The 14166-nt window shown below is 40.8% G+C and overlaps 1 protein-coding gene across 2 annotated transcripts in view; it reads left to right on the forward strand.

The window, feature by feature from the left end:
• The window catches only part of MAGI3 (membrane associated guanylate kinase, WW and PDZ domain containing 3), a 214107-nt gene that overhangs the window by 173283 nt on the left and 26658 nt on the right, over positions 1-14166 (forward strand). For both annotated transcript variants that reach the window (XM_075264082.1, XM_075264083.1), the window contains exons 14-15: positions 3283-3475; positions 13363-13554. In XM_075264082.1, coding sequence (XP_075120183.1) covers positions 3283-3475; positions 13363-13554 — 385 coding nt within the window. The remainder of the gene's footprint in view (positions 1-3282; positions 3476-13362; positions 13555-14166) is intronic.

The following is a 14166-nucleotide window of genomic DNA, read 5'->3' on the forward strand; positions in this document are numbered from 1 at the left end:
TTGCTTTGTGCCACCGACTTTACCATTTCTAAAGAGAATCATATGTTATTGAATGGGTTGTCCAGTTCCTACATATAATGATAACCTATGTGCAGGATAGGTCATCAGTATAAGATTGGTTGGGGTCCCGATCAGCTGATGTTGCTACCGGAAGTCCTATACTAACTACACACTCTAAGCGGCCCTGCTCCAATTCAAGTGAAGTTCCAGGTGCCACCGCTTAAGTGTACAGAGCTTCTGTTATGTACAGTGTAGTGGTGGCGCCTGGAACTACAGCCCAACTCACATTCACTTGAATAGGACCAGAGCTGCTTCTGTTGATAGGCCATCAGTATCAAATATCTTCAGGCCATGAGCAACCTCTTTAAGCACCATATATTGCTATATATTCCCTAAACCACACCAATTGTTTTAGATTGCTGCTTTCCTGTCATTGAAGGTAGGGACAATATCCATTGGATACTCTAGCCACCATATTGAAGAAATGTATATGTGTTTTTGACCTCAAAGTGAAAAAAAAAAAAAATACGGTTCTTTTCAAATGTTGTGAACATGGCTACAAAATAGTTGGCTTTGTTGGGTTAGAACGTCATATTAGTGGTAAACAGTGAGCTTAAATGGGTCATGATGGGAGACCCCAGGAGGACCCTTCCATGTGTCATATTGTGGTTAAAAAAAAAACCTATTTAAACACTATTAGCCTATTAAAATCTGTCGGAAATATGAGCAACTATATACTTTTCTTGTATTGATTTTGAGTTATGCACTGTATAATAGCTTAGTTTTTAGTGTCATCTGAGCTCCCATAATGCACTGCATGCTCTCTTGTAACATGAATCCAGGAGAATCAAGAATTTATTGCTCTGTCTGAATAGAGAATAAAACATCATTATGGAATTTTCCTATATGCACTTAAAGTGATTCACTAGTATAAATCAGAAATGGACAAATCCCAGAGGCACAGTAACCAATGCTCTTAGAAATTTGTTACTTGTGCCGTTTTTCTATTGACGTCTATGTTAGTTCTTTTAAATGGGTCACTAAAATAGCCTTATGTAGTAAGGAAACCGGTTCCTAAAGTCTTCATTGTTTTCAAATCTCCAATATAAATACATTTCACCATGTTTTGTTTTGGGTGTGCCACTGCTGGGACCCTCACAGATCTCAAGAACAGGTATGTTTTACACCCCAGTTGTGAATAGAGCAGCTTTTCTGCTATCTCCACCAGTCCCATTCAAATAAATGGAGTGGTCAATGCTGTCCAATCAGCTGTTCTATTCAAGACTGTGGTGCAAAACACTCCAGTTCACGAGATCCATGGGGGTCCCAGCACTGGGACACCAACTGATCAGCAAATTTCCTCCCAATCCTGTGCTTGCTGTGGCTGACAGACCCTTTTAAAGGACCAGTCACCTATTCTGACATGTTTGTTTTAGTAAATAGTTATATTCTCCATGAAACACTGAAACATCTTTTCTTTGAACTGCCTTGTGCCATTCCTTGGTTATTCCTGCTAGATGTTTATTTGGCATGTGGCGGTGTTACAATTACCCTTGTCACAAGGCTGTGTCCCTACACAGTCTGATACTGTTGGCAGTGGTTTGAAGTGGCATCATGTACAGGGACACCCACCAAACTGGTAATCTCCAGTTGTCAATTCAGTCATAGATTTCAAGGAGGAATAACGGAAAATATGTAAAACTCAGAGCTGTAAGAGACTGTGGATACTTTTACCAGACTGTCGCCCTTGGCATCCATAGGAATAGCCTTACTGTACATCACAAACTTGCGTTAACACCGTCAGAGAACAGATGACAAGTTGACAAGTTGTGTATATATATATATATATATATATATATATATATATATATATATAATCAGCACTTCCTATATTAATTCTCTTTAATGCTACTTTATTCCATATTACGATTAAAACTAAGAAAAGTGAATGTCCCAAGAGCTGACTGTAACAAAGCTGGCTGTAGAAGGGCACTGTGCCCAGGAAGCCATAAAATATTTCTAAGCACCGCCCCCTACAAGCCTGGTTCTGGAACATGTTGAAATTGTTACAGGCTGTCAAACAGCAAGACAAAGACTATCCCTTTCATTGCATTTTTGGCAAAGTGTTCCTTTACCCCTGTAACTGTGTGGGTGCCATGCAGTGATAGCTGACAAATGAAGTTTATTGGATTCATTATCCTGATCTTTTATGTTTTTCTACATATACTGCCCTGCTAGTAACCTGTTAGCCTGTGTGTATGTGTGTGTGTGTATATATATATATATATATATATATATATATATATATATATATATATATATATATATATATATTCGCTTAGACTAAACTGATAGCTAAATGTTCTGCAGTACTTTAGTGTATGTAGGAAAGAACAAGACATTACAGACCCAGTTTGTGAGGCATGAAGTCAAGTACAGTGATAAATAATTAAAAGGCCCCATGTTCTTCGGCAAGTGATTCCAGGTACCTGCAGTGACTCCGTGCTGTGTTATGGATCAGTTTTCTAGTATGCATGCCCAATAATTTTATATAATTGAAGACGACAGGAAACCGCAGCAACAAGGCATACGCAGTTCACCGCTGTCATTTTTGAGTAGCTGGAATACCGAGGAATCAATGTAAATGTGTCTGATACGAAGGGCATGCAGTTACTGTATGTATGCTATAAGAAGGAGCTACTAATAGGATCTGACCTTGCATAGACCCTGTAAGGGCTTTATAACTAGTGTTTATTGGAGCAGCTCTGATAAAGCAAGATTGCTACAATACGCAGTAATTGTGAATGTGTGCTGTGAAGGCCATTGTGTCACAATTTGCATATAAAGCTCATTAAACAACTGCTAAGACAAAGAACAGGTAATTGCTCCCAAATTAGCACCCTTCATTTTCCTTGTATTTTCTAATTTGCTGGTTTTAGTCTCTCTATGTATCTCTCGTACCTATTGATTATCTGAAAAATGGGGAAATTTACTCCACACAAGTGAATTTACAAAAAAAAATCATAGTAATGAAATGAATTTTGCAACATATGTATAAAATATTATTTTATTCTGTAACTTGTATTGTATAAAAGGGAGAGTGCGGGTCTTGGCTAGACCAACATCCACTATAGCCTATCCAGTCCATTTGTATTTTGAACAAGACCTAAAATATTCTTTGCTCAGTTGCATATACACATACAGCAGGCAATGATACTTTTATATCACCCTAAATAGATTGCTCTTTGACACTAAAACATGTTTACTTTTTTCTATCTGCAGATTTATATTGGGGCCATTATCCCCTTAGGATCTGCGGAGAAAGATGGCCGCCTCCGTGCTGCTGATGAACTAATCTGTATCGATGGTGTTCCTGTGAAAGGAAAATCCCACAAACAGGTCTTAGATTTAATGACCACTGCCGCTCGAAATGGCCATGTGCTACTTACAGTGAGAAGGCAGATATTCTTCACAGGTAGGTGAAGGTTAAAAAGAGACATTTGTAAAAGATGATTCATGTTTCCATATGTTATTACCCATCTCTTAAGGGGTAAGGGTAAGGGCACTAAATTATTGGGATTTTACATTTTTTTCTTTATTTTAGTCTTTGGCTATACAATAACTTTGGCTGCCCAGCATTAAAGAGGTTGTCCCATAACAAGGATCCTATCTATACTGCTTGTTAATGTGGATTTAAGACTTTTCCTAAATACATTGCTTCAGCAAAACTGCTTTGTTTGTCCACTATCTTAATTTATTCACTTCATTGTTGACACTGAGTTTCTATGGCCCTTGGGATTATCTTCTCATTTCCCAAGTGAGAAATGAGCTGCCTGGTCTCAGGGGGGAGGGAGGGGGGGGGGGCTTCAAATATGGTGTTTCTATAGGCGTGGGCATTACTCCTGGCAGAATTACATATAAAGAAGCTCTTAATAGTAACGTAACATGTAAAATAGCAAAGGAATAGCTGCAAAAAGCCCAAGAGAACATAATAAATAGAAGATCCAGCAACACTGCAGAGATGCAGCTAAAACACCCCTAACACAATAAAAAAGATATCTGAGCACAATAAAAGAAAGCTCCTTACTTCTATGACTAATATCATCTGTGCAATAGCACAAACAGCTAGTCACACGTCTATAGAAGTACATACATCATCTAATATTCTCTTTACATTGTAGAAACTGTACAATTCTCTGAAAGCCTTCTGTGCACACAGACAGCTGTCTGCATACATGTTGTGAGGAAAAAAAACGTCCCTTCCCCTTTATAATCACTATGTGAGGAGAGAAAAAAAACTTCTTTTCCACTCATTGTGCTACTGTCTTAAAGCCTGATGTAGCTATGGATGAATCTTCCCTAGTAACAGGGATTGAACAGCAAATTAGGTAGAAGGGAGACACCTAATGGCAGGAAGTTTAGAAAGGCGTTTATCTTCGAGCATAAAATGGCAACATTTTTAATTAAAGTGAATTCCATTTTGGTCTAGAATTACATGCTCTATGAAATTAGACTAAATTGTCTGAAAAGTTACGCTGGGTTCACACCTGCGTTCTTCTTTCCGTTCTATGGTTTCCGTCTTCTGCATGCCAGAAGACGGAAACCATAGACCGGGTCCGGCCGTGAGCGGCGGTGAGCGTTTTAGGCTCTCCGCCGCGAAACCGGATTTTTTTATCCGGACACAGAGTACTGCATGTCCGACTCTGTGTCCGGATTATAAAACCCGGTTTCGCGGCGGAGAGCACAAAACGCTCACCGCCGCTCACGGCCAGACAGCTTTCTCACCCATTCAAATGAATGGGTAAGAAAGTCTCCTGCAGGTTTCCGTATCCTGCCTGTGTTTTAGGCAGGAAACGGAAACCTAAGTACGGAGTGCCGGGCCGCAGATGTGAACGAGCCCTGTGTGAAGTTAAAAGTTAAAGTGTAAGTAAAGTTAAAAGCTTTGTAGTAAGAAGACCGACTACTTACATCTGTAATTGCACAGGACCTGTAAGTCCAGGGAATTAGTGCTTGTGCAGGGTTTTTCAGTGGAGTATACTCCTGGATGTATCCTTATAAGAGGGCATTCACACTTGTGCCTGGTGTGCGTCTGTCGTTAATCCACCTTAATATCAGAAAAACAGATTGTTCACAGTGGACAGGCTGCAACCGGACACCTGTGGATTGTTTTAAAAACCCACTGAAGTGAATGGGTTTTTAAACAGACCATTAACAAACTGTCCCCAATCTGTTTTTCTAATATTAAGGTGGATTAACAATGGATGGACTCGAGGCGCAAGTGTGAACGAAGCATAAATTATATATTCATGTTTGTAACATTTATAGATAAAGGTGATATGGTGATATGATATGATGATATGGTGATAAATGATTTTTCCCAATAGACTAAAATGACAATTAAATAATCTATATTCCAGGATTGTATGGAATTATATCAATCTGAACATTTGGTTCCCGCATGCAAAGTTTTGGCAATGGTTATACTATCTTTTGCCTACCTGTGTCTGTTCCGTCACAAATTACAATGGTCCTTTTTTTCCTTCTGCCATTTCATTGACCTCAATGCAGGTTTTTTATCTGTGTCCAACTTTTCTCCATTCAGTGTATAGCTCTCAGTGTGACCTTTTTGCATTGCTCCCAGCAGTAAGCTGTATGAAGAATGTTAGAAATTTGCTCAATAAAAGGATTCATGATGCATCGTTCCTGGCTGGCATACATTTTAGTGCTTCTTAGATTAAATCAATGTTGCGAGTTTTCCAAACCTCATATTCTGAACAGCATGTCTGCCGGTGGGAAATGATTTTTCCCAGTGGGGACTTAAAGGTGTCACCTACGCTGCTTTGCAAAAGACAGAACATTTTAGAAAACATCAGTGTAATTATCTCCCATAAACAAATGGGAAGCTCCAGCAATGAAATTCTCCGTTGTTTATTAAGGAACATACATCTCCGTGTTATCAGCGAAAAAAATGTTACCACTTGCTGTCCAATTACGTTCAGTAAGTACATTTATGCTGAAAAATACCCCAAACAACCTGACCTAGAAGTGGAAGCATGCAGCCAAGGCACAACGTGTTTTAGACCCATCAGTTGTCTTGTGTAGTGGATAAAATTTGAAGATCACGCGCGGGTTAAAGTAGTGTTCAGCCCAGCTTGAAAACAACAATATAATGGGAGCGTGTTTTCATAAGCCATATTAATATTTCATATAACATGCAAAAACATTCCAATCTTATATAGGATATATATATATAGTTTATGGAGAGTGAGATATCTAGAAAAACAAGTGTTTAAATATGCAAAAAAAATCCAATTTCTTTTCGCAAATGTCAAGCCTAGGGAAGCAGTATTGAGGTCCCACACACATATTATCACGTTGACAACCGATCTCACTGAAACCAATGGATGTTGTAAGTTTTAGCCCTCTGTAGGTATACATTTATATACAGTGCTGTCGGAAAGCACTTGCCATGCTTTTATATCACTGAAGTTCATATTACGGTGAATACTCTGCTGCCATGCCCGGAATCAGACTTAACTCAAGTCCTTGCCAAGTATCTAAGGCCCGCTTCACATCTGTGTTCGATGTTCTATTCGGGGAGTTCACTTGGGGACCCCAAACGGAATACTGAACGCATTAAAAAGCGATGAGTAGTGAAAGCACACAGACCTCATAGACTATAATGGGGTGTATGTGTTTTCCGTGCGGTGTCCACACGAATCATGCGGAGAGGAAAGTAGTTCTTGAAATACTCTTCTTTCCACATGATTTGTGCGGACACCCCAAGTGGGCTCCCCGAACGGAATACCGAACGCAGATGTGAACCAGGCTTAAGTGGTCAAAGAGGGAGAAAGGGCTAAAAAAATTGTTAAATGCTGCCACACTTATCATCTGAGCAAAGTCTGTGCCCTGAAGTTCTACGGAATTGTGAATGAAGCCTTGGATTACAATGCAAGCTGCAGCTCAGGATCTGTACATGACATGTATTGTAGTGTATTTTCAGAAATACTTTCATGCACATTGATTTAAATCTCAAGTGTGTAAAGTATTTTAAGGACCCGTCCACATGCACGCAGTGTGTAACCACGCAGAAACCACCAGAAATGTTTTGTTTGCAGTGGAATTTCTTTGGGTAATCGCTGCAAATAAGCCTCTGCTTCTATCCTCTGTATTGCAAAAGGTAAAAACGGCTGTAAAACTCCACACCAATTTTTTGCACAGTGTGAAGATAAGTTTAAAGGGAGTCTATCATTGTGGATTTCGTTTTTTAAGTAAACACATGTTGGAATAACTTTTAGATTGGCTATTCTAGTTCTACCTCTCTTTCTTTCCTGCTCACAGCCTTTTTGAAATATATGTAAATGAAGCTCAGGGCGCACGGGGCCATTCACCCTGTGCTCAAAGCATAGCATCGTCATACAGTCGATGCCGCCACCTGGGCCGTTCCTACATGCAGATTAGCTCTTCTTGTCGTCCTCTTCAGTGCGTACACAGACGCCTCTGTCTTCAGCGTGCACTGTACGCATGGCCACTTCAGGGTTAGGGCCGAGCAAACAGCACATGCTCCACTGGCCATCTTTATTATATTCCTACAAGAGTAAACAGTGCATTTGGATTTGGATCCTGCTAAAGACTGAGACAGCTGTGTGGGCAGTGAAGAGAGTGACGAGAAAAGCTAATCTGCATTAAGGGGGCGTGAATGAATGGTCCAGGAGGTGGCATCAACCATATGACGATGCTGTGCTCTGAGCACAGGCGAAGCCTCCTGTGCACCCTGGGATTCATTTACATATTTGCCAAAACCAATGTTTCAAAAATGGCTATGAGTAAGAGAGAAAGAGAGGTAGGACCAGAATAGCCTTTCTAAAGGCTATTCCAACATGTGCTTACTTAAAAATCTAAATCCTCAAATGATAGACTCCCTTTAATCCTATTAATATTATTTGTGAGTTTGGATGTTTGTGGGTTTGTGTGTTTGGATGTTTGTTAGTCAATCACGCAAAACCCGCTCGACCTATTTGCCTGAAAGTTTCCGCAAACATAGTTAATACACCCGATTGCGCAATAGGCTACTTTTCGTCACAATAGCGCACATACGTTTGTGCCAGGACCCCCACAAAACCCAAACTCACACCACCATCTCTGCAATCTCACACACTTTGGACCATAGCAAGCCACAAAATTCATATTGCCCTCTACAGCCTCGCCCCTAACCCCACACAATCACATTCACATATACTTTACCACTTTGCCCCTCACCTTAACGATACTCCAGGAGGCTCTCTTTAACGCTCCGGAGCAGCCATGTTTGCCGACCTTCACCGCTCTGACAATCCGCGACACCGCCCACCCATGTCAATACCCCTAGGAGGTCTAATAAATGCAAAAAAAAAAAGTTTAAAAAAAATATAAAAACAAATAAAAAGGATTAAAAATTCAAATCACCCCCCTTTCCCTAGAACACATATAAAAGTAGTTAAAAACTGTGAAACACATACATGTTAGGTATCCCCGCGTCCAAAATCGCCTGCTCTACAAAGCTATACAAATATTTTTCCTGTTCGGTAAACGCCGTAGCGGGAAAAATGGTCAAAAGTGCCAAACCGGCGTTTTTTCACTGTTTTGATTCTGATAAAAATTTGAATAAAAAGTGATCAAAGCAATAACATTTCCCGAAAATGGTAGAACTAAAAAGTACACCCGACCCCGCAAAAAAAGACGCCCTATACATCCACGTACACAGACGTATAAAAAAGTTACGGCTGTCGGAATATGACGACTTTTAAAAAAAAAAAAAAAATTTTAACACAGTTTTGGATTTTTGTACGGGGTCAAAATGTAAATAAAACCATATAAATTTGGTATCCCCAGAATCGTAACGAAACACAGAATACAGGGGACATGTCATTTTGGTTGCACAGTGAACGCTGTAAAACCAAAGCCCGTAAGAAAGTCGCAAAAATGCATTTTTTCGTCAAATCCACCCCATTCAGAATTTTTTCCCTGCTTCCCAGTACATTATATAGAATAACTAATGGTGGCATCATAAAGAAAAATTTGTCCCAGGAAAAATTAAGACCTCATATGCCTCTGGGAGCGGAGAAATAAAAAAGTTATGGGGTTTAGAAGGAGGGGAGTCAAAAATGAAAAACGAAAATCAAAAAATGCCATCGGCGGGAAAGGGTTAACTTCAAATACTTCTGTCCCAAAGTCACTATGTAAAGTTTCTCACAACACCGTATAGCAGCTCAAATACAAATTAACTTCAACACAAAAGTCTCACGTATTCTCTGAATTACAGCAAAAACAAGATACAAACTTACATTTCATATCCCATACCCATACCTCCCAACTTTTGAAGAACTGAAAGAGGGACAAATTGTGCGGTGCAAATTTATCCCCGCCCACTTTTGTATTGACTCCGCCCACTCGTTAATTTTTCATGTGCCCGCACACAATATAATCCTCCTACAGTCACCCGTAAATTATATGTCCCCCCTCTATCTCTCCCCCAGTTTCATATACACCCTTCATCTGCCCCCAGTTTCATGTCCCTCTTCCATCTCTGCCCCCAGATTAATGTCTCTCCATCTCTGCCCCCAGATTCATGTCCCCACATCTCTGCCCCCAGTTTCATGTCCCCTCCATCTTTGCCCCCAGATTCATGTCCCTCCATCTCTGCCCCCAGATTCATGTCCCCACATCTCTGCCCCCAGTGTCATGCTGTCCTCTCCTTCATCTGCCCCCAGATTCACGTTCCACCTCCACATTAAACTTACCTTCTCCTCCGCTCCCTCGCCGCTCTCTGCGTGCCTCTCTCGCTGACACGTGCGGCTGAAGGAAGGAGCTGACACAGGTCAGGGAGAGAGCCGGGCAGCGGCGAAGCGAGGAGCTGACCTGTGTCAGCTCCTTGCTTCAGCCGCATTTGTGTTCAACTCAGATCTGCGTCCTCTGTTTTGTAGAGTACTTCACTCTATGGTAAAGTGACTTTCTATGAGACTGAAACATTTTAGCTCAGTGATTGTCAAGCTATAACCTGCCAGACAATGAAACTATCTAACAGTATGTAACATAATCTGTAATATGACCATGTGTTATGCATACAGTATACATGTATACCATGACCATGTATACAGGTGTTCCCTAAACAAACTAAGTCAAGGGTTATATCTTGGCCTATCAAAATAATGGTTACCACGATTCGAACACTTCAATCTTCAGTTGGCCCATTATAAATTAGATTGGGTAAAAAAAATAAATTAGGCTTAGCATCTCAGGATTCACTAAATTGTACTTTGAGACGATGACTTAGAGAGGTCTATATGATGGGTTCCTATACCTTTCCTCACATAGTACCTCCATTTATCAGTAGTCATATCATTATCATCACTCACAGGTGTGGAAAGACCGAGAACACCACTGAAAAAGCTTACCGTATCTACTCGAGTATAAGCCAAGTTTTTCAGCACATTTCTTGTGCTGAAAAAGCCCCCCCTTGGCTTATACTCGAGTCAAGCAAATAAAGAGAAATAAAAAAAAAAATGGGGGGGGGGGTTTGGGTGTCTATGACCAGCAGTAATGTATAGAATCTCCCATAAAATAGTAAAAAAAAAAAAAAAAAAAAGAAAAAAAAAATGAAAGTTCTAAATCACTCCTTTCCCTAGAATACATATAAAAGTAGAAAATTACAGTGAAAAACATACACATTAGGTATCCCTGTGTCTGACAGTGCCCGGTCTACTGAATATAGGGGATCTGCAGTGCTCCTGTTCCGTCGGGAAGGGGTTAATAGGAGCACTGCAGATACCCTATATTCAGCCAGACTGAATTCCATGTGGGGGAAAAAAAAACAGTCCTCAAGTTCAGGGAAGGGGCAGACAGACAACCAAAACACCCCCTCCCCTTTCCCAGCACCCAGCAACTACTGCACCCAAAAACTCAGACCATTTTAATTTTTGAAATTTTCCAGTAGCTGCTGCATTTCCCCCACGGCTTATACTCCAGTCAATAAGTTTTCCCAGTTTTTTGTGTTAAAATTAGGGGCCTCGGCTTATATTCGGGTCAGTTTATACTCAAGTATAGTCCTCATAAGAAGGACACCAAAAAAATTCTAATAATATATGTTTTTTTTTCTTTTTTTAAATGAATTAAAGTCTTTATGTTAAACTAATTAAAAAAAAAAAATACTGTAATGTCACTCTAAGGGCGGGTTCACACCTGCGCCCGGTCTCCGTTTTGCAGATTTCCGTTTCCTGCCCGAGAAACTGGACAGGAGATGGAAACCGGCAGGCAGTTTTCAAACCCATTCATTCGAATGGGTTTGAAAAGTGTCTGCCCGTGAGAGTCTTCTGCTCTCCACGGCCAAACCGTTTTTTTTTTTTGTTTGTTTGTTTTTTTAACTGGACACAAAGTCGGACATGCAGGACTTTGTGTCCAGTTAAAAAAAAAAAAAAAAAACACTTTTGCCGCGGAGACCAGAAGACGCTCACCGGCGGACACTGAATGCCGGGTTTCCATCTTCTGCTGGCAGAAAATGGAAACCTGCATAACGGAGATCGGGTGCTGGTGTGAACCTGCCTGAGCTCTAGGTTTGATAACACCAATTCAGAACAATTCACTGTTCACACTGTTTTACCTCCAAGAAAAAAAAGTGATGAAACAAAAATACAACTCTTAGCGTATGCTCACACAGCAGAATCTATCTGAAAAGACCTTGGAGTATGTTGATAGCAGTGTTTGTTGGGGTTCACTTGCCGATCCCCGATCCCGCATCCACAGAAGGGAAAGCACAGATGGCTGCGAGAAGGAGCCAGGATCGGTAGGTAAATAGGGCACATTACTTGTTGGGGTTACTCCAGCAGGTAACGGCCTATGGAAAAAAAAAAAACACATCAGGGGCCACCCGCTGCTACACTTGTATTTACACCACTGGATAGAAATGAAAATTGCTAATTTTTTTTGATTTGTTGTATCTCTGTGAACACATAATTCACTGTAGGCTGATAATGGTCTTGCAGAAAACAAGTGCCTTGAATGGCAAATAGTTGCTGTGATAAATGATACTTGGTCCTCTTAGCAATACATTCAGGATAAGTTTTTATATCTGTCTCTTTATCCCAATGTATCTCTCACACTTACCACCATTGAGTTTGGTAAAATAGGGTCAAATAAGTTCCAACTCTGCACAAATTCAGAAGAATACTGTATTCAAGGAGTTTCGGCAAATAATTATTATTGTTTATACAATGAGTAGTTGTAGTTTTCCAGTATACTTTCTGTATCCATTCCTTACAGCTCTTTATTAGATCTCTGCTTGCTGTCAAACATTTTGCTTACTTCCAGTGGACAAAAGTCAGTCCATGGTCATGTAATGTACAGTCCATGGTCATGTGATGTACAGTCCATGGTCATGTGATGGGTACACAGGTGCACAGCTTGTTACAAGGCAATGTCTGACCACTGTGCCGTGACTGTAACGAGCTGTGCACCTGTTTGCTCCTCACATGACCATGGACCGTACATCACATGACCATGGACCGTACATCACATGACCATGGACGGACTTTTATCCAGTGGAAGTAAATAGAATGAATGACAGCAAGCAGAGATCTAGAAAATGTGAAGAACTGATACAGAAAGTATATTGTAAAGAAAATTGTACAACTCCTCATTATACAAATATTATATTGGACAACCACTTCAATTGTTTTCTGATGTACTTACCCTGGTCCCTCCTTGACAATTCTTGCCGGTATAATGTACTGTACAGCTAAGCATCCTTCTGTATCTATTATTTTGTGAAAGGCTAAATAACCAAATAATGCACAGCGCATTCTGTATTATGTTCCCAGCATTCGTGGAATGGAAGTTGCGGCATTGTCCCATCACATTATAGCCCACAGTGTTATTTCCAATACCAGAATCAATGAGCATTCAATGTAATGAGGTCAGATAGGGCTCTCATATCCTACTGACTCCTCAGGGCATGGAAGGAATGTGTAATCACGACTCATTGCTGTGACTCCTCTGATTATTATGGTGCGGTGAGCCGCAGCACCGATTGGTGGTTACTGACCTCATGGAAGGAGGATACAGTGAAGCTCCATGGTCACCTTCTACAATATACAGACAGAATAGGAATGCTGTAGAGAGAGACTAAGCTGTGTGCTTTCCATATATGATTATTCACACATCTGACAAGCAGCTAAATACTTGGAGGGGCTCAGTGTGTTCTTCAAGGTGAATGCACCACAGAGTTGAATAATTCACAAAATTCTAAAAAAAAATTCAGTAAGACATATCTTGTGTGTTTTTACATGCATAGATGAAATATGTTCATCCCATGTTATGTTCATGTCATAGACAAGCAGCAAGAAGAAGAGGACGCACAAAACACTACTCCTGCCCTCAATGGATCACCCAGGTTAAACCGAATTGAAGTGGCTAGTATTCCCAAACCTCCCGCAGAGGCTTACGATGTCGTCTTACAGCGGAAAGAAAATGAAGGTTTTGGTTTTGTGATTTTAACCTCTAAGAATAAACCCCCTCCAGGAGGTGAGAAACTTATATGTGAACTACTGTATCTCACGCATATCATTGTTAGGACCTACGTGTTAGTGTAATGTGCTTTATAGAAATGTATAACCAGTCTTGATTATTTTCTCCTTTTAAATATACAGAATTACGCTGGGTTCACATCTGCGTTTGGGGTCTCCGTTCTATGGTTTCCGTCTTCTGCATGCCAGAAGACGGAAACCATAGACCGGGTCCGGCCGTGCGCGGCGGTGAGCGTTTTAGGCTCTCCGCCGCGAAACCGGATTTTTTTATCCGGACACAGAGTACTGCATGTCCGACTCTGTGTCCGGATTATAAAACCCGGTTTCGCGGCGGAGAGCCTAAAACGCTCACCGCCGCGCACAGCCGGACATCTCTCTCACCCATTCAAACGAATGGGTGAGAGAGACTCCTGCAGGTTTCCGTATCCTGCCTGTGTTTTAGGCAGGAAACGGAAACCTAAGTACGGAGTGCCAGGCCGCAGATGTGAACGAGCCCTTAGGCCTAATATGCCTCGCCATATTAAAGAGAATTTGTCACCAGACCGGTCCCTATTGAAGTATAAGCACAGTTAGATATCTAGGGTTCATGTGAATAAAATGTTTTTTCTGC

Source organism: Leptodactylus fuscus, chromosome 2 (genome assembly GCF_031893055.1).
Source record: "Leptodactylus fuscus isolate aLepFus1 chromosome 2, aLepFus1.hap2, whole genome shotgun sequence".
Classification (NCBI taxonomy): Eukaryota; Metazoa; Chordata; class Amphibia; order Anura; family Leptodactylidae; genus Leptodactylus; species Leptodactylus fuscus.